The 21,555-nt window shown below is 44.2% G+C and overlaps 1 protein-coding gene across 1 annotated transcript; it reads left to right on the forward strand.

The window, feature by feature from the left end:
* Positions 1 to 2,792: 2,792 nt before the first annotated feature.
* SMIM15 (small integral membrane protein 15) lies at positions 2,793 to 19,931 on the forward strand. Its single transcript, XM_088469384.1, has 2 exons — positions 2,793 to 3,041; positions 18,071 to 19,931. The coding sequence occupies exon 2, from the start codon at positions 18,089 to 18,091 to the stop codon at positions 18,311 to 18,313; it is 225 nt and encodes a 74-aa protein (XP_088325510.1). The 5' UTR covers positions 2,793 to 3,041; positions 18,071 to 18,088; the 3' UTR covers positions 18,314 to 19,931.
* Positions 19,932 to 21,555: the final 1,624 nt, after the last annotated feature.

Genomic DNA, 21,555 nt, shown 5'->3' on the forward strand with positions numbered 1-21,555 from the left:
TAGCTGGCAGAAGCAGTGAGAAGCAAGAGCCGTGGGGCAGCAATCACTATTAAAAATATGTTTTTATTATTTTTTTTGTTTTTTATTTATTTCCTGTTTAAAATGTGTGTGTGCGTCTTTATATGTGTAAGGCTTCATGCTGTCCCTTTACATCCTTTAGACAACAAAGACAACAGCACAAATCTCACTTGTTGTAGCTAGCTTGTGTATTTGCCTTTAATCCATAAATATTGTAAAAGCTTAAGGGGTCTAGTTACTAATCAGTGTTAGGAGACAGAGTGAAAAGTGATAAGGTACCAGCCAATCAGCTCCCAACTGTCATCTCACAGGCTGTGTTTGAAAAATGACAGTTGAGAGCTGATTGACTGGCACTTTATCACTTTTCACTCTGTCTCCTAACACTGCTTAGTAACTAGACCCCTAAATATTATCTTTCAGCTGTTCTATTACTAGCTATCCATAGGAAAAGTAAAACAAAGCTATTGGCATCTTTTAAAGTCATACTGGGACCTAATAGGATCTACTAGGACTGATGCTGATGTTGCTGATGATTTCCACAGCCTGGCAAAGGGCATACGGGGACATATTGGGAAATCCATTGGAAGTCTGTAATCGTAAAAAAATGTGAAGAAGCCCTAGATGGTCTATGCAGCCCACTGCAAGATGCATGCCTGCAGAGAGATGATAACATCTGAAGAGACGCACTGTGCAAGTTAAATCAAAGTCCAACATTCTACCACTTACGGTTACCCTCTAATGAAGTTAAACTTTTGTGTATTTATCATTATTGTTCAGTTTAGTCTGTTTTATGTTTTAAATAAATTGTGGGAGTGAGGGAACATAAAATTAGTTTCTCCGCACACTTGCCGATCTTCTGGCTGCCTCCTCCGGGAGGGAACAGCCAGGACGGCACAGCGGGTGGCGGGGCTCGGTGAAGGTGGGCTTTTTGGGGCGAGACAAGGCAATTGTGTCATTGTAACCATGCTATGGAATGCCAAGATTACCAGCATTGTGAAGAAGGGGAACGGAGCTACAATGACGTGATTCAACGCAAATTGCATCATCGGCTGCCTGTGCCACCCACTTCACTGCCTCAGACAGACTTGTCCAACTTTCCGGGTGGCTCTACCGGCCACCCGACTTACGTAAGCCTCTATGTATAGGCAAGTATTGGGACAAGATCTTAACACCACTATCAACAAGCTAGTGCAAAAAAAGAGTCCTTTTACAGATAGGACATGACAGTGTGTCTTTTCATGCCAGGAAAAAGTTGCTAAATTACATACTGCTTTCACTCTGCACCAAAGGCACATCATACTGGGCGTGTGTCACGTCCCCACTGACCACAAAGTAGATTTTCTGGACTGAGATACATTCCTACTGTATGAATTTAATCCATTATATGCCACACTCTATAGGTGAAGATGTATCAAGCCTTTGAGAGAGATAAAGTGGAGTGTAGCGATGGCCATCGATGACTAAACTACTGATGGCCGATGGCTTTAAACCATTGTTAGAAACCCATCGATAGTTTCATTCTGAGCATGCACAGACCAAGACCCTCGGGCCATCACTTCTGATATTTTATTAACATCAGACGCCACCATCTATGACAAAAACACTTTACATCAACCATATACCATCAGTGGTTGCGAACCAACGATGGTTGGTGGTCATCCCTAGTGGAGAGAGATTAAGTACCAACCAATCAGCTTCTGTCATTTTGCAAGCTGTGCTAGAAAAATTACAATTAAAAGTTGATTGGTTTAATACTTTATCTCTCTGCAATTCCCCTCTCTCCAAGGCTGGATACATCTCCCCCTCAAACACCTGCCCTGCTTTAATGCAGGTTTTGGCATTTCAAACGTTGGGGTAGATGTACTAAGCCATAAAGGCCCATTTATTAATAATCACATTCCATCTGCATGTATCACATTGCACTTGCAGGGGCTCCAAGAGAAGCCCGACCGTGCAATGTGCGCTGAGTGAAGTGACCACATTGGCGGCCTCTTCACTATTGTCCTGGGATCCTGGGGTCTACTGTCCACGCAGGCGCCATGCCATTGCTGGGGGAGATTTCTATGGAACCCTCTCCCGGTATATTTTGTGGTGTAGCCCATAGGCTACAGCGGCATACGCCATCTTATGTCCAGAGCCGGCCCTAGGCATTAAAAGCAAATGCCTATATATGTGTATATATATATATATATATATATATATATATATATATGTGTGTGTGTGTATGAGATTGGTGGTGGGATTATGTGCTAGACGAAACCGTCAAAATGTTGCCTAGGGCACCAAATTTGCTACGGCTGGCTCTGCTTATGTCACAAATATTTAATGATAAATAGACCCTTTGGAAAGAGATAAAGTACCAACTAATCAGCTCCTGACATTTTTCAAACAGACTGTAATATGATAGGAGCTGATTGGTTGGTACTTTATCTTTCTCTAAGGCTTAGTACATCTCCCCCTTGTTTCTTTAAGGACACTGGAAAATACGTCATAGTACATTTTATTTCTTAACTATTTCACTAAGTGATAAGAACTTTTACACGCATTAATCCACAGCCTATCATTTATATCACTACAACCTGTCCTGTTTATTAGTCACACCTTCCCATTACTGCAGTTTGCAGGCACATTATATAATCATCTCATCACGGTTCAGGGCAAAGCTCCCCCTGAGAGCACTGCTGCTGCTGCTGTTGCTGTTGCTGTTTGTCTGCACACGTCATCATCATCTTCCCCAGGCAGCACATGTACAGGAACAACTAATGACGTCATGCCAGTAAGGGAAGAGGCTCAATCCAGAGGAAACGCTTATCATTCTGACCAATCAGATCAGGGCTCTTATTATACCCAACGAGCAGCAGCAGGGGAGCGTCCAATCACAATACCTCTTTCATGCTGACTCCAGGAAGTGCCTGTGAGTGAGAGAGAGTTACTGGCAGGAAGGGAGTCAGCAGTGAGTGTGCTGCTGTGAGTTCCTGCTTCCGAGTCCTGGCTGTGTGTGAGCAGCATCCATGAGCTGGCTGGTATGTACTCCCACACTGGCCGCCTTACTGGGCCACAGCTCCTATATGGCTGGAGGCTTTATTTATAGTTACTGCCAGGATCTTATACGGCAGAGATGGGCAAACCAGTTATTCTGCTGTTGTGAAACTCCAGTCCCAGTTATCCTGGAAGGGGAGGGGGAGAGAGCACTGCTGCCAGGCAGTAGAGGGGGTATACAACATCATCATCATCATTATTATTATTACATTCCACTGATGTTATTAATTTGTTGATACCGCTGTGTACAGTGCAGGTCTATATCCCAGAGTGAGGTATAAATGGTATGTTGTGCTGCTTTTTAGTAGACATTTTACAGAGACTATCTGGCAAAATATTTTCTTTATAGTATTTGAGGAGAACATCTTTATTTTGATATATTTTTTTCACTGTAGATACAATGTTGAGACTGATGACTTGCTGGCAGATCGTCGTAAAACCTGTATATTTAAGGGTCTTATGGTGCGTACAGAGGGTACGATAAAAATGCAGGATATAAACGATAATGATATCGACCATATCGTTATTTTTTTTTGTGCCTAATGACCAGTAATGCTCGGGCACGTATGGCCGATAACTGTATCGACCATCGCCCGTGCATGTTGGCCATCCTGGTCGATATCGACCAGGTTACATAGGGACCCGCGATCGTTGATCGCAGCTCGCTGGCTTGTTGGTAGTGTGCTGTATGAACGATCATCCAGCGCACCGGGAAGGTGTAGGCCGATCAGTCAGCGATATCGTTTTCTGCTGACTGATCGTACCGCATGTACACACCATTACAATGATTACATTACTTGCCAATATTCTATAGACACACACATACACGTATTATGGACCAGCCATTTAATGGGTTGCTAGCTATTGTGCCAGGTGTTACAGGTATTTTCCTCTTCCCATTTCTCTCCCCTTGCTGTCTGTGCCTAATCTCTTCCCTGTGTGTTTGTCTCTCCCCTTCTCTCTGGTGGGTCACATGGGTACAGCCTGCCCCTCCCTTCGCAGCTGCATGCATACACTTTCCTTGCGGGTACTCCATCTTCTGCTAGGCTCTGTCACAATGCTTGCTGCTGTAGGAGCCATTAGAGTAGGGGTGGGCAATAAGTGCCCCCCTCCCCAGCTGTTGTAGAACTACATATCCCAGCATGTCCTGTCACAGTTTTGATATTTGGTCATGCTAAAACTGTTGCAAAGCAAGCTGGGATTTGTAGCTCAACAATAGCTGGAGAGCTGCTTATTGGCCATCCCTGTATTAGAGAGTCGGTGCGCATGCATGTGGGAGACGGGACAGTCCTTAGACCAGTGGTTCCCAAACTTGGTGCCGTGGCACACTGGGGTGTCTCAGGGCACTTGCAGGGGTGCCTCGTGTTGTTGGTCCAGTACCAAATAAAATGATTTTTAGTCTGTGTGATAGGCAAAACCAGTGCTAATGACTGCCAATCCAAGATATGTGCACAAAAGGAAGCGCAGCCCGGTCAGCCACCACATAACTGAGCCTAAGGGTGACATATAAGCACAATTTACTTTATTTCATTCTTGCTGAATTTCTCAGAAACCTTTGGCCCAAGGGTAGGAAATGCTGATCCCATAGGGCACCGTGATTCAAAAAACTTTGGGAACCACTGCCATAGACCATTATTATATAGATGTGTGTCCAAAAAAATGTGAGCGCTTTAAGGGCCTGATTCAGAGATAAACGCAACTGCAATTTGCACGCAGATCGAGCGATTATTTGCCATTGCGCATACATCGCAGTGCCCGAAGGCAGCAGTGTGTCTGCTGTGCGTTCATGCACACCATGGAGGCCCATTGCAGATTGATAGAAAGTGACCATTTGGGGGGTGGAGAATGGGGGGTGGTTAGAGAAATGCAGGCTTGCCTGGCTGTTTGAACCCCGTTTCGTGGGCGTGCATAAATTAGCCACTACAATCGCATACGCAGCTCTGCGTGGCAGTAGAGTTCCTTGGCCTGCGTCAGGTCAGCCCGGCCACAAGGGTAAAATGGCTGCCGATGTACTTCGATGGTACCGATGTTGTAGTAGGTATGTATGTTGTATGCAGGTGAGAAGGCAGTAGTGGGCGTCTTTATTCTTGGGTGATCTTTGCTAACAGCATATTTTTGCAACTGTGTTGCGTACGGAGACGCAGTTGCTGTCGCATTAGCGTCAGTCTCTGAATCAGGCCCCGAGTCTCTATAATGTTTTGTCCATAATTAATGGCAGCTACTTGTACAATCCTCACCAGCCGTGTATTCCGGAGATCTATTACCCAAAGAAAGAACTAAGACACGGATATTAGCACAGGTAGTCAAATGCAAATATAACTTTTATATGCTTGATATTTATTCTTGGCTGATATCATCCAGGTGTTTTTCTTTCCCAAATACCTAACCTGCTGATAGTGTGCAGTCTGGAAAATATTTGCTCCACTAGTGCATGAGCTTTACACAAGTGACCATTTATTAAAAATCACTTCAATTAAGATATGCTCACAAGAGAGAGAGGGCCCCATATATTAACGAATGTTTATACTAGTGGCATATCTCAATTAGTATCGTAATGATACAAATGAATGTGCCGCTGATATTCAGCATTACTTACCTCGTCGGGGTCCAGCGTTGTCCCCCCTAGTCGTAGGCGTCCTCCGCTCCGCTGCTGCCAGCGATGGGCTTCTTTGTCATGCGCATGCACGAAGATCAGTCTGCGAGTGTGCATACTGTTTAACCTAGCGGGGACCCAGCTGTGCCTAGTAGGCTTCACTGAAGCCAGAAAGCTGCTGCTGGCTCACCATTGACACATGAAGTCAGAGAGAGGTGACCATACTTAAGCTGGGTGCACAGTATGCGATTCTCATCCCAACCTGGCTATAGCTATCAGCTGGGCAGCTAGTCTTCATTCTAGCACCCTGCACCTGTCACAACCCGTGCAGTTCCTCTTTTATACCTGGGGTGTCGCTTTCTGCTCTGGTGCTTCTAGCACACTCTGGTCTGTATATCAGAAGTTTGTTTCATCAGCTGAGTGCGCTAAAAGCACCAGAGAAGAGAGCGACACCCCAGGCAGGAAGGAGGAACTGCACGGGTTGTGACAGGTGCAGGGTGCTAGAATGAACACTACGCCGCACCAGGGCCTGATGGTTGGCCTAAACCCCATCAGGTTGGCTTCCAATATAACATGTACTGCACAGACTATGTTGGTATTGTTTAGAAAGAACAGTATGTACGGACCACTGCCTGATGTCTGCCGATTTATAGTACACATGTCTCGCTTGTAGACGTCTGTATTTAAATGAGCTATGATGTGACTTCCCTCGGCTTGACAGCAGATGAACAAACGTTATGTCAGTGGCGCAGGGGGACGTCAGCGTGCGGCACACCATGTGCAGTTGAACTGTACATCTCAGCATGCCTTTTTATAGCGACATGTACCGTGGCAGGGCATGCTGGCATGTGTAGTTCCACTCCATATGAAGTGCAGTATGTGGTCAACCCCCTGCAGGTGGCAGGAGTGATAACAATGTGTAGCCAAGTGAGTGAACTCACATCTGCTGTCATTTGCTTCATCTGGCACCTGCAGCATCCACCTTCTCTTGGTCTGTGCCCTTGTATGCCTGTCATCTGGCTCACCAGGCACCTGCAGGATCCCCCTGCACTTTACTTCTCCCCTCTATGATGAGCTGTGACAGTGTGCTTACTACACCCCCCATGTGCTGCAGGCACCTATGCCCAAGTATTGCCTCACCTGGCACCTGTAGCATCCTCTCTCCCATTATTATCTGGCAGTGTGGATTATTTGGAAGTAAACGATTATTGGGTAGTGTGTATGCTGTAGATCGCCCATTTTCTGGATGATTTTGTTCGGTCTAGCTTCTTTACGCAAAATCTTATAGTGTGTACCCATCATTACAGTGAGGTCTGCCAAGACTTTGTGTAGGAAACTGCTTGCAGGAAGGTAAATGGAGGAGGATATGGGGCTGCACAAGCTCACAAAGCACTTCAGCCTGTGTAAATGGCGTGCATTGCCTCGAAAGGCTGATACACACCTGGCGGCATATTCGCCCAGATTTGTCTGCGCTGACATCACAACTGGACATGCATTTAAATGTGTCCGCTTAGTTGAGATGTGAGTTACCGGCGGGTCCCTGCAGCAAGTGTAACGGCAATCGACAGGTCACCCGTACAGACTATGTGCCAGATGTGCCGATATATATGCAAGATATATCTGCATTGGCTGTGCTGCAGGACAGATGCGATATGTCCGTGAATGACGTCGTTCAGACATATCGTCTGTAAAAACCCGCCAATGTTGTTCGTTGGCTGATCGAGCGACATATCACATAGTGTGTACCCAGCCTAAGGCTTCAGGCAGCGTGTGATTTGGGACTGGACCAACAACCCATGGCACTCCTGCAAGTGTGCTACGGCACCCAGTTTGGGACCCATTTCAGTAGGGCCCTTTACATGGTATGGGGCCTGATTCATAATTGTACGATGGTGGGAGGCCTGCACAGGACCCGTTCTGTGCATGTGCAGAATGGGTCTTGCAACGTCATACACAGTGCCCGCTAAGCTGCAACTGTTTGAGGGTAGGGAGGGGGGGGGCGGCCACAGGGTCTGTTTTACAAAACAGCGGTGTGTCCCCCCCCCCCTGTTTTTGTAGGCGTGCTGAGACCATGGTCTGCATCTTCTGACACAGATTTCCTGTCCCCGACAGAGGAGTTCCAGCGGCCTGTCCAGTCATTTGCTGGGCTTACTCAGATGGTGTGTGGCTTCAATCTGGTCACGATGGTGATTTGGGGCTGCGTCTTCGGCAGCATTACCATATTTTCACATCGCTACTACGTCCAAAGACGCAGCAGTGATGCGATCAGTCTACAACTCTGCATCACCCCCATGGTCCAGTTAAATTTCGCAACGAGCTTCCAAACACAGCTTGCATGTTGTATATAAATGTGGAGTAGGTTGAGGAATCCTCCTTTTAATATTCTAATTACAATTTTCCATGAAACACTAAGCAGTTATTATTTACAAAACTTTTTGTTAGTATCCCAGTACCCTATCTCTATAGGTGTGAATACCTTTTCTGCTTAAAAAAAAACAAAAAAACACAGTTCAGCCGTTTTTTTTTTTTTAATCTAAATGTAGATGGTGATTAATTAGATTATAAAAATGTTAGTTCCCGCTTGGACTGGCCAATAGCGATGTTCACTTCAAAGGCACACTTACAAATTCTTTTCATCTTGAAATCTGGTTTAATATAGAAATGTTTTTAATGGGGTTGAGCATGCAGTAATCCATAATACAGGTGCGGGCGGTGTTAATATTAACAACAAGCGCACAAGTTACTTGAAAGAGACCGTCTCTTCTGAGTTTATTAAAATGGATTACAGGATTAAAGAAATTGGGAATCTTCACGTAATTAGAAGAATATGAAAATATTTTTGTATGACACGTTACGTTGTGTACAGAGAAAAGACGGGATAACGTGCAGCTCATTGTTTTTGCTCACAGTATAAGCAATGTGAGGTTTTCTTTGGCAGTGGTTTCTTATCTTCATTGGCTCAGACCTTCTAAACCAAACAGAATGTATTAGATTTTGTAGGAGACCGGGTTTAAGGCTGGGAGTGCGTTAACCTTTTCTCCGAGGGTGGTTATCTAAAACATGTGCATCTTTTTGCTACCATTGCCTGAATTTGGGACTGCTTTAATGGCGGATAATGTTTCAGTATGTAATATACATAATACAAAAACTAATATTGGTTTGTGTAAGGTTCTATGTCTGAGAGGCACAGATTTAGCTTCTCCACATGTTAGGTCAATCTCTGATCCATTATAATACTCATAAAACACAATGGAATAGTGTAAAGATAACTAACCTATAGGAAAGACCCCACTTTAAACATATAGTTCACTCCATTATTAAATATCCCTTTACCTAAATTGTGGTGGTCCCTATTGTGTGCTGCTGGAGCCCACAAAGGTAGATCCAATTTGCACTCTGCGCTATGGGCCTTGTTCAGAGATGTGCGCTATTCCGAAGTTTAGTCAGCTGACCGATTATCAGAAAACTGTGCATGCGTCTAATTCGCACAGCGCATGCGTCAAGGTACATTACTGTAGTTGCACGCAGCAACAGTATGATTGACAGTCAGGGAACGTTTGGGGAAGGTAATGGAGTTGTGGGAAAAAAATATAGTTGTTGCAGCCTGTGTTTTCGATCCAGTGCGCTGATAAAACAGCTTTGGCAACTCAGTACATGCTGCGGTGGCATTTGTGTTACATCTCTGAAGTCATTGGGCCTGGTTTGTCCTGGGGTCAAATTACTTACTTTTTTTGCTTTGTGGGTACGTAGTAGACCAATGCCACACTTAACCTAATTGCCCGCCAGTGCGGACAAGAGAGAACCTTTACACACTCATCTCTGTGCTATATATGCATCTCTTTTGTTGTAATAAATTATGTCTTTCTTCAATACATAGGGGGAAATTTAATTAGTAGCAAAGGGCACGATTCTATTCAACGTGAAGTGAATCGCGCTGGGAATCGGCTCTCGGAGCTATCCAATTCATATGCGCTGTCAAGCCCGACTTTGATTTCTCCTCGCATCCCTCCTACAAAAGTCCAGGCGCGATGCTGTTTTCTACCCTTAGTGCCGGGACAACCGCATCGCGCCGGGAAGTTCAGTCGGAGAATGCCCAGTCTTGTGCCTAAACACCCTGTTTAAGGCACGAGAAGGAGCCTTCCCCGACCTAACATTGCGATGGATTGAATAGCTCCAGGAGCTCATTCCCGGGCGCTATTCACTTCGCGTTTAATTGAATCGTGCCCAAAGTTTCTTCGGAAACCTCCTTTACTACTACTACATAGGTTATCAGAGTAGGATAACCTCTACTGTTCTTGCTAACATCCCATAGAGGTATGAGCAAAAAACTTAATTGCTCTCTTAGGAGGTGATTCAATTGTGCCGTGCGTCCCCCCGCTGGGTGTCTATGCACATAGGCGCCCGACAGAGCAATTCAATTCTTTCTCCGTTCAAGCGCCCATTAGCATTTACCATGCCCACAAGCACCAGGTTTAACCGCACAAAGCAGCTAAACCCGTCTAAAGAGGAGGTTTGGGCATCCAAACAGCCATTTGGGCGCCCAAAAAACTGCACTTTAGATACATTTTTATTTTCTCGCATCTCTGGAGGCTGCGGGAAAAAATTTCACTGCCACGGCTAATGGGCAACTATCAGAGAAACAATTGAATTTCTCTGATAGACGCCCCTTAACTATAGACGGCCAGCGTGGGGTGTGTGGCACAATTGAATCGCCCCTTATGTGCACATTCAAGCACTTATTGAATCTCCCTCATTGTTTAGCTATAAATAACCTGGCAAATGGCCTCTAAGAGCAAGTTTGTGTTTTCTAACATAAGTCATTTCTGTACCGCAAAAGGGCAAATGCATGTCTGCATGGTTCATCTAGCTATGCAGTGAAGCGCATGGATCTGCAGGCCAAGATGGCACCATACTGTGTGTGCGTATAAAGGAGCTCACACCGCCCAATAGGAGGTGTTGGGTGTAGCTTCCAGTTGAGTTGCTCCTTCTGCAGGAAAGGACATTTATTTATAATGCACTTTGACCAATGTGATTAAAGCATCAGACACAGAAAAGTGATGCATTTAGTGAAAACAGTCCACATTTGAAAAGCTCAATACATTTTCTATGCGGCTGTGACCAGATGGCAGGTGATCACAGATATTTTCTGATCCCATTGGATCTTGGAGTATTAATGCCAGTAATCCCATGTTACCTACTCCACTCACTGCGCAGAGTTCCTGTAACTTGCTGCCATCACCTAACTCCAACGATCAGCGATTGGAACCGCTTACTTCCACCTAGGCTCCTACGTTGGCACGTTCTTCTGGGTATGTGTGGACCCGCTGCTGCAGTGTTATCGCCCCCTTCCCCCACAGACAGAGGAGAGTGCTGCTCAGTGGTAGCAGTGTCCCTGGTCTGCCACTGCAGCCTCCTCCTTTATAATATATCTACCACCCAAAGCCAGTTGGCATTCCAAAAACAACTGAGTCTTAAAATGTAAATATAACTCACATTTCACTGGAACTGGTAAATTGCTTTCATCTTTTCAAATATCTATGTATTAAACCAATTTGGCTTAATCGCAGTCTTGACACCTTCAGTTCTCAGGAAATACTCCCTGCAGTTACTGGCTGTATACAGAGGGTTTGGACATTTCACACTAGGATAATTAACATATCATAGTGTTCATTCTAGCACCCTGCACCTGTTGCAACCTGTGCAGTTCCTCTTTCCTGCCTGGGGTGTCGCTCTCTGCTCTGTTGCTTCTAGCACACTCTGGTCTGGATCTCAGCAGTTTGTTGGATCAGGTGCAGGGTGCTAGAATGAATATTAATATCACTTACTATGTGAGACTGTCTCGAGCCATTTGTGTCCAAATGTCAATTCCTTCTAAAACAAAATAACTCATACATTCCTTATAAGTGCATAGTACAAACATTTAAACATGCCTTCATACAAGAAATGCGCACAGCACTTAATCTAATATTTGAAATAGAATATACATTTACAGTATATGGCGCCTAGTATTGGTAAGACGTGAAATTGGTCCATTTAAAGAAGGTGCCACGACCCAATGGTTAACCTTTTCATTTACGCTGGTGCCATTTTTAATGTGTGCCGGGTCTCTTGCCACAAGAGCGCTTAGGCTGGGGAAAACACTAGACAATATGTCGTCTGTTCTGGCCACATCGTACGACATGTCGGCAACATCGTCTAATGTGTGCGCTCCCGCACATCGTTGGCAACATCGCAGGTCTGACGGGCGACATCGTTAACGTGGGCCATGCTGCCGAATGCAGCATGGCCCCCGCTCTCGCGCAGTCGCTCCCGGCATCGGCAAGTCCCCTCCGGGACGCATCACTAATAATGTCGGTACACACTAGACCGGCCTTTACTCTTCAGCGGTTTCTGCTGCTGGATTTAATGGGGCTATTATATTCAATAGAGAACACACCAGGCTTGTTTTGAATATAATTGCCCCCTTAAATTCAGTGGGGAAACCGCGGCACAGTAATGTAGGCTGTAGTAGTGGTCTCCTATACACTGTAGCTGTGACATTTTTACACCTTATTTACCATGCACATTTTCTGAGCTACCCACCAACGTGCCAGTTAGGTGCGGACTGACAATGTGGGGACTTTCAAAGCTGCTGGAGACGGCACTTGCAGTTGGCTGACAAGTGGACACGCTGACACACATAATAAAACATTACAGGTCTGCATAGGTCAAAATATGAGGGCCAGCTTACATTTTCCATAGGCCAGGATTAGGGAAAAATGCTGTTCTCCAAGTACAGATGGGAGGGAAATGCACAATGTCCTCTGACCAAGCCCTGATATGATGCCATGTGTAAATGCTGAGTGGGGAAATGTTAATGGTATGACGCTTCTATGTAGAAGTCATTACACAGTAGCGAGGGAGGGATGGTATCTTATTAAGGCAGTTGTCTTGCCATAATAACATTACGCTGTGTGGGATCACGTTGTCTCGTATGAGGACAGAGCAGTATTTGTGTTGGAAAGTCTGTGCTTACAGTAATCTAACTCCAGGCTGTGTTTTGGATAGACTCTGCAGATCTCCTAATGTTTAATGTATCATCATTATTATTGTTGTGGGGGAATGTCATTAGCGTCTGGTTACAGCATACTAATCATTTTACAGAAAGTTTTCTTTGTGTCTTATTCCTATTTTTGGATGGCAAACGCTCATCCATCCTTTATGGTAATGGCTTCATTTGTTCCTCCTCTTACTAAATAACACTTCACAAACCAGTCCCACATAACAGGGCCATAACTAGGGTGGTGCAACCTGTGCCATGGTACAGGGGGCACTGTTTGGGTCTGTCACTTTTCCTGTATATTATCATTCTCACTTGTAGCTTCCTCTTCTGTTATCCCCAGCATCTCCTGTTCTCCCCTATCTCCTCCCTGGTCCTTCCCCATCTGGTGCACTATATTATGTCCCTATTTATCCCCAGCATCTCCTGTCCTCCCCTATCTCCTCCCTGGTCCTTCCCCATCTGGTGCACTATATTATGTCCCTATTTATCCCCAGCATCTCCTGGCCTCCCCTTTCTCTTCCGTGGCCCTTCCCCATGAGGCCATGGCCCTCTCTCAGGTGCACTATATTATGTCCCTATTTATCCCCAGCATCTCCTGGCCTCCCTTATCTCTTCCCTGGTCCTTCCCCATGAGGCCATGGCCCTATTTTGGGTGCACTATCTCATGTAGCTATTTGAAAAATGGGGGGGGGGGCAATGCTCTTTCTGGCACAGGCACCAAAAAGTCCAGTTATGGCTCTAAGTAACACCCCGATTTTGTTTAGCTTCCACCATTTTAATTAATATAATGATATTATATTTAATGCCTGAGAAATGATAATGTGCTTGTTAGGCCCAGGCTTTCCAAGTAGGCTAGTCAGTGTATAGGGCCCATTTATCATTCACTATTTGCGGCGTATTCCCCGAAAACACCCGCAAGTAGTAAGTATGTATTATGGAGGGATGACGGCAGACATCGCCGATATCTCCTGCAGTACCTCCATTTCCAACAGCAGCCACAGCCCCCATGGGTTTCTAAAGATGGTTGTGTGCCACTGTAGCCTATGGGCTACACATTGCGAAAGAAACCATCAGAGGGTTCCGGAGGAGCGCTCCACGGCAGCGGCAGCCGCGCAGGAGTCCTGGCACAGGCATGAAGAGAAGTGGTCACTTCACTCCCAGTACATGGCAGGGATGGGCTCCTTTCGGAGCCTCTGTCCCTGTGGGTGCTCTTTAATACATCCAGCTGGTATAATTGCATGCTACGATGCAATCATGGGCGCCAGTATCGCATCCAGATTGCATTTAGTATGTGATTATTGATATAATTGGGCTCCTGTATGTTCCACCCTAGGGATCGTGTGCACAAGAGCACCTTACTCATAACTGAGTAGTGACTTAGGGGTAGATTGACTAAAGCTTCTAATAATTAAAAGTGGTGTTACCCATAGCGACCAATCAGATTCTATCTATCATTTTCCAATATGCAGAATCTGATTGGTTGCTATGGGCATGACCACTTTAGTCATTATACCCCTTGCAGGGCTGGGTAATAAGCGGCCCTCCAGCTGCTGTTACACATACCAGTATGCCGTGCCAGTTTTAGCATTCCCTGATGGCAAATGTGGCAGTGAATACTGTGATGTGTATTTCCACAGCAGCTGGAGGTCCACATTGCCCAACCTGTTATGTGTGATACCTTCTAAATAGTGGAGGTGGTTCCCATAGCAACCAATCGGCTTCTACCTATCATTTTATAGAATTCTACTTAATATTAGCTAGAAACTGATTGGTTGCTATGGAAACTTCTGCACTTCTCCACTCTTCAGAATATTTGATATGTCCCCCTGTATGACTGTTGCAAGTACCCGTGTGATCATTTCACTAAGACTAATATCTGTACGTGCGTGTTTGTTGGGGGCTGTATTTTGGAAGCATCCTCATACTTTCTTCTTAGCTGCCCCACTATTAATGTTTGGAAAAGGGGCAATACATTTTTAAGGGGACACTTACTACAGTGAAATTTCCTATTATAATTCTTAAAGTTGCTGCTAGTACCAACAACGCAAAAGCGAGCGACAAAGCAACAAATTTGGTTACGTTGAGATAAAATATTTGCCTCTACATTGCAGCAGCAGCGACAAGCACAAAGCTTGTTTTAATGTTTGCAGATTCAGCTAAATGTAAATGCAGAGCGTCACCTTTGGTGTCACTGTCCTGCACTTCTCATCCTACTCTGAATGTACTGCTGCTTCTTTCAGCGAACGTGATGTTACTAATATATGAGATAGATGCCATCTGTCAGTCCAACTCCTATGATGCTCCCCTTATCCCTGTCACCTGAGGATGAAGTCACTTCCTGTGTAACCTTGCCATTGGCCTGTGTGATCTGATTCCCTCTCCTGCCACAAGCCCATTCTGCCACTGGCATTACATCTAGTCCTCCATTAGTCTTTTTCCTGAAGCTTCCCTCTGATTTGCCGATGTGACCATATCCTACTGCCAGCAGCTCTCCTCTCTCTTGGCTCGATTTCATCTCATTTTTTCCAGAGCCACAACTAATCTGCTGCTTCTCTCTTGGTAGCCATCCATCCTTCTATGGGTAGCAGACTCACCTACAGTATGTGTGGATGGATGCACGTGGTCATTCGCCAATCTGTTCTTGGATTGTCCAGGCATATAATTCTGAGCAACAGAAACCTAATGGGGGTAGAAAAATGCTGTATTTGACTGATCACTTATTGTTGTTTCCTCTGCAAGTGTCACTTTAGTGTGATGACCCGATATCCAGATACAGTCCTGCACATGCTCTGACCTCTTAATGCCTCCTCTTCTACCTTTCATGATGTTCCCCGTTTACAGATCTCTTAGCTTGCCTGGTGAAACTTCTGCGACTTTGCACCTTTTCAAGCTTTTAATTGAAACCCATATATTAAGAGTGGGATGTTCCCTTTGTCCTTACATTTTTCTCTCTGTCTTACTCTGCCTGTAGACGGTAACTTGTCGTCCTCCCTTGCCCTATCCAACCCCTGCTTTTATATCTTTGTTTAGTTTGAAATTTCTCAAGCAAACTGTGTTCTCTCTATTTGTTCGTAATACCTTTTTCCACCAATCTTTTCCTGGATTATTGCCGGGGCAACCTGGGTCAAGGTTTGGTGTGAAAGGGTCTGAAAAAAAATGACCCAGGTTGAGTTACCTGGGAAATCAGACCCTGGTAGCTACCAGGATCAAACCCAGCGCGGTCCCCGGTAACGATGCGGTGTGAACGCTGCGACCCAGGTTATCTGACTTGGGTCATGCTAAAAGCTGCTGATTGGATCTAGAAGGTGCACGCAGAGGAGATGTCCTCTACAAGAGCCCCTGAGAGCTCACAGCATGGCTACATGGTCGGATGCAGAGGTGAAAGAGAAATATTGCCGTAGAGTATAAGCCCTCTCAGCCATAACATTGCACCCTCCTCCTGAAATAACTGTGCTGGGTAGCACAGTGTCACAACTGCATCATGCTCTCACTTGCTGTGTCAAACAGCAGTAATTCGCAAAAACTCAGGAAATCCAGGCTCTACAGTGGTAACGGGCTGGCCGTGATTGATGCAATGCAGTGAGCAGTCACCACCCACATCTTTGTGAACCGAAAAAAATGTCCATTTCTAATGACATACACGTTTTGCAGGGCAGAGAATGGGTTTAGTGTGAATGGGGTCTGACACGGGTTGGAACGGTGTTCGAAAACCTCGGTTGGATCTGTCATTTTGTTGGAAAAGGGTTATTAGTTGTCTGTTTGAACATGTATGTTACAGTCTATGAGCTTCCAGTTACAGTGTGTGTCTGGCACATTAAAAATAATTTGTTCTAATAACTGGCAGTGGGTAGATTGGGACCAGCAAAGTGTTTTGTGTGGAGTGAGACATACAATTTGAAATTGTTAATAGAACATAGATAAGTGTCTAATGAATTGAATGTATGTCACCTAGTGTACAGGGCATGGGATCTCCTGTCTCTTTGTACAGTTACTACACTTGCCAAAGACATGACCAGCTATTGAAGGTGCATGCACACGGAGCGATAAAACTTAACGATATCGTTCATATCGTTAATTTATATGTACTTTCCAACCTGTCAACGACCAACGATGTGCGTTCCCGCATGGATGATAACGATATCTTTCATCGTCCATGCTTGCCGGTCAACTTGGACGATATCGTCAACTTAGCTTCTTCAGAGATGTGGCAGGATGACTTCACTAAAATATATCTTTCAAGTCGTTGGTGGTACAGATCGCACCGTGTGTACGCACCATTAGGGGAAGTGAAGTGTTTGTATCTCTAGTTACTCTGCTACATATTGGAGAGGGTGGCCAGCTACTATATAAGCTCATGCCATTTCACTCAGTATGGAGCATCATAGCCGTCAAGTAGAAAAGCTCCTGCTGAAATAATGCTCCAACATAGACCCGAAAACCTACTGTACAATTGCATAAAACAAGATATTACATTTTTAGTTTTCAGGATTCGCACCATTTTACATTACGCGACTCCTGCTCTGCCTCCTTTATTCATCATTTTGTCCTGCTTAGAGCGTTGTGGTTTCTGCTACCGTCTTTGAACAGTTCACGCAAAACTAGAGCCTGATTGTTTCTCAGCAGGCAGTATGGATAAATGGTAAACTAATGATTCAGCCCATCACATAACCCAAACACTGGTTCCTGGCCATAGTGGCGTCTTGTACAGAACACAGACTACTAAGGGATTCCGTTGTTCCATTCTGGTACTTATTACTTTGCAGAGAATTCAGCTCCCTGACCTCGATGTTCCATTACAGTACAGCACATTACAGTGCGAGTTTTCCCTAGCACACCATAGAGGCACTAGTGTAATATATGTGCTCAGTCAGTCATTGTGGCGATGCCAGGCGGCACATTGTGAAGAATTTAATTCCTTCTTTGTGTTGCTTTACTGTAGCAGGGGCGGTCTGCTAATTTCCCACTGTACCCTGTTCACACTAGTGCAGGAAGGGTAGGTGCTAGAGCAGGGCCCATAGCAACCCATCACTTCTACCAATCATTTTATGGAATGTACTTTATAAAAGCTAGTTAGAAGCTGTTTGGTTGCTATAGGTAACTTCTCCTCTTCTCCATTGTTTAGAAGGTTTGATACATTTCCCCCATGGTATGAGTAGTAACATTTATGAAAATCATGTCATGCTTAAGGTGAACATGTGTTTTGCTATCTGGTTATTATACAAAATGACTGATCTATCTATCTCTGACCAGTTTGACACCTGAGATTCCACAAATGTGGTCATGGACTCTGCTATGACTAATGGAACTACTACTGTTTGCCTTATACCATATACTTTGTACCATCATTTACTTATGGTGTTTTTGTTTTCCTCCCCCAGTGACCATTTCTCGAAGACATGATTGATATAAAGGCTTGGGCTGAGTATATAGTAGAATGGGCTGCCAAGGACCCATATGGTTTTCTAACGACTGTGATACTGGCCCTCACCCCCCTGTTTATAGCAAGTGCTGTACTCTCCTGGAAATTGGCAAAAATGATTGAAGCCAAAGAACGGGAGCAGAAAAAGAAGCAGAAACGACAGGAGAACATTGCAAAGGCCAAGAGAACAAAGAAGGACTGAGCGAAGAAAAGCCAACTTCTAACTACTAAAGACGCTCTTTATATGCTTCATATTTTCTAATCATTCTACAATGTTTGACCTAACTGGATATAGTTATCGGTGCTTTAAACACTTGTCACTACAGTGGTATGTTCTTCCGTATACTGAATGCTTGTGGTTTGATTTTCTGTTTTGTTTTTGTTTGTTTTTTTAAATTGTTACTTTCAGAAACCAGAGTTCTTAAGCTGTATGTGTAATGCTCAGCCTATTACATTTTTCTATACTTTGAACATGTAAGAGTTTTTTAAGCATGGGTGGCAATGGGTATCCACTGTTTTGATTTTTTTATTTAATTAGTCCTAAAAAAAATAATGGCAGTTGCTCATTGTCTGCTGCCATATGTCCGTCCCAGGTAGCTGGCTGGATCAATAAATAACCTGTCTGCTATAGCATGGAGTTTTATGGGTTTTACACTTTTTTTTTGTTTTTTTAATTATTATATATTACTTTTGAAGAAAAACATGGATCTCTGTTTATGCAAAATGAAAAATAATCCCAGAACAAATGTGGATATACAATATACAACCACATTTGCCGACGGGGTTGGGGAGGGGGCCTCCATCTTCTTGAAACAAATCCCAGACTATGGCTAAAAATAAAGTTTTAGAAGTATGGCCTTGCTCTAGGGCAGGGGTGGCCAGACTTTTGGACTCGGTGATTTATTTATTAGGCTAATAATAATAATAATTAGGCTCTGTTACCAAAATCTCAGCAGGCGCCCAGCAAATGGAGTAGGAAGTGGTGCCGACTCTCCAGCCCGGCGCCTCCCTGTGGTGCAGGGCCAGCTAAGCGCCTTGCACCAGCCAATAAGAATCTGCCTGACTCTTATTGGCTGCTCTCAGACGTCCACCACATTTGACTGGTCGCGTATCCACGGTCGATCGCAATCGATGTTTTGGCCACCCCTGCTCTATGCAAATAGTTTCTTATGGTTTACAGAAGGAACAGTCTTTCTTGGGATGCTAAACATGGCTAGTATCAACACACGGTGGTAGTTGTAGCATACAATTTGAGTTAGGGTGTATGGAGGAGTGGACTTTAGACTATAATATAACTTGCATTTGTTTAGTGATGGTGTAAATCCTAAAGTATAGAAAAAAAACTCCTCTAGACCTAACCCTTTGAAACTGGCAGCAGTTCTGTTAGATCCTAGGTGAGATATTATAGAAGAAGGTTGCCAGGTCTCTTGTTGTGTGAAGCAACTGTTTCCATCCACTGCCCAAGTATTACGCAGTTCGTGCGATTAGACTGCATACATTCTACAGCACTGCAGAATGGTTCTGAGCAGAATATCGGATTTGGGAACAATTAGCAATCGTCAGCAAAAGCGAGGACATGAGCTTGTAAGAAGAGATGAGTAGCTAGAACCTTTTTCATTTTATTTAGAGCTTATTTTAAAGACTTGTTTGGGTAAAAAAACAAAACACAATATTTGATTGGTTGCTACAAGATGCAGAACATTTGTGTATAGAAATGTTTTTTTAAATATGAAACCATGTAGCCCTATGTCTTATTTTGTTCCAGTAGGTATTGAAGGAATTTTTTTTTTCTTTTTCAATAAATCCACAAGGTTTGTCTATATGAGCAGTTACTTTGAACATGTCATATTCAGTAACACAACGTCAAATCAAACTGCTCTGAATGTTCCATGATCAGGGGGATGACCTGTGGCAGAGGTGCTCTGTGTCTGCGTGCGGTTCAGAGCAGAGTGTGCATGGTCCGGTCTGGTCAACATATTCTGGCTAGGCAGTCCCACCTGGATGTCCTAAAGGTTTGATGAGTGTTAGTACAATTAGAGGTGACAATCTAATGAATCTATGTGTTAGTTTATTATATATAGTTTCTTTCAAACAAATAGATCTCCCCAACTTTAGGCCAAAGCTTTCTGGAAACTTTTCTTGGAAAACAATTACCAGTGTGTCCTAAATATTCCTAACTGTCCTGTAATAGCCATGAACTCCAAAGACCAGATTAGAGCAGTCATAGGTACAGATAGCACTTGGTATGAGATGAATATCTGTTTATTGCACGTATATATTTTTTCCCAAAAATAAACACAGTTGACTATCTATTTGGCTTTCTAAGGGGGCTCCTGGAACTATGGAATTGAGCACGTTGTTTAGTCCGACTAACAAGTTCTTCTCACACTCTCCTGAGGGTGAGAGGAGAAATCAGACTAAAGTCCCGGCCGCGAGGCTGTTTTCTGGCTTAACGTGGAGCTAACAGTATTGTGGCCAGCAGTTTAGTTGGATAGTGCTGGTTCTCCTGACTAAACAACCAGGTGAAGTTGCGGGTACCGGCATTCTGACTTTACATTGGAGTAAACATTGCGGTGAATTGAATGGCCCCCTATGTATAGGCCTCCTTACAGAGATTACCATTACGAGCGTTGTTTTTTTTTTTCTCTATTCAGTCTGAATACATGACCATTTTAGTTTTTTAAATAAAACTTTGTTTTCTGTACTCCTTACACTAGGAAAGTGTGTTAATTGCTGTATGTGCCTCTTAATCATGCTAGAATAGTTCTAATGAGACGCTTTCCTGCATATAAAGAAATGCGGAGAAGGAGGGGCTCGTACCAATTAGAATATTCCAAGCTTTGGTCAAACGCTAGATGTCTAAGTGCATAAGGGCAATGTAAAGTCCTCTGTCCACCCCTGTCTTTCCCCCAATACATTCTGCAGATTTCACTGAAGCAGTGAGGTTAACACACTAAGAAAATAATTCTATTTTTAAAAATGGCAAAATAATACTTCTATATTAAATGCATTTCAGATATACAATTTTTATCTTTAAGCTTTGTCATACACATTCTTAGGGGGTCAGTTCAGTTACAGGCGATGTATGGCCAGGCATAGCCGCGATGTTGAGCTGTGCACATATCTGCCAGTTACGGTGGCTGTAACATCACAGATTATCCTGCATACCTATTGTTGATAATGACTGTTCGTGGTGTGCCATTCCGGAATGTGAGGTACGTCACCTGTAATTGAATTGCCCCCTTAAAGCCTGATAATGATTGGTTTATGTTTTCCATACCTGTAGCTACAAGGCAATAGAAATGGGAGTGCAGGTGTTACTACTTGTGGTCTATTACTAACATAATATTACACCCCTCTTCCTACTGCCAGCTTACAGCACCGGTCAGTCCTGGCACTGGGCAAGGGTTATCTATGATGGAATTAATACAATCTAATTCTGTG

Source organism: Taudactylus pleione, unplaced genomic scaffold, assembly GCF_031769625.1.
Source record: "Taudactylus pleione unplaced genomic scaffold, aTauple2 ptg000092l, whole genome shotgun sequence".
Taxonomy (NCBI): Eukaryota; Metazoa; Chordata; class Amphibia; order Anura; family Myobatrachidae; genus Taudactylus; species Taudactylus pleione.

What these genes read in the sequence shown, in the direction of transcription:
- SMIM15 (XM_088469384.1), top strand. Translation starts at nt 18,089, where the DNA reads ATGATTGATATAAAGGCTTGGGCTGAGTATATAGTAGAATGGGCTGCC.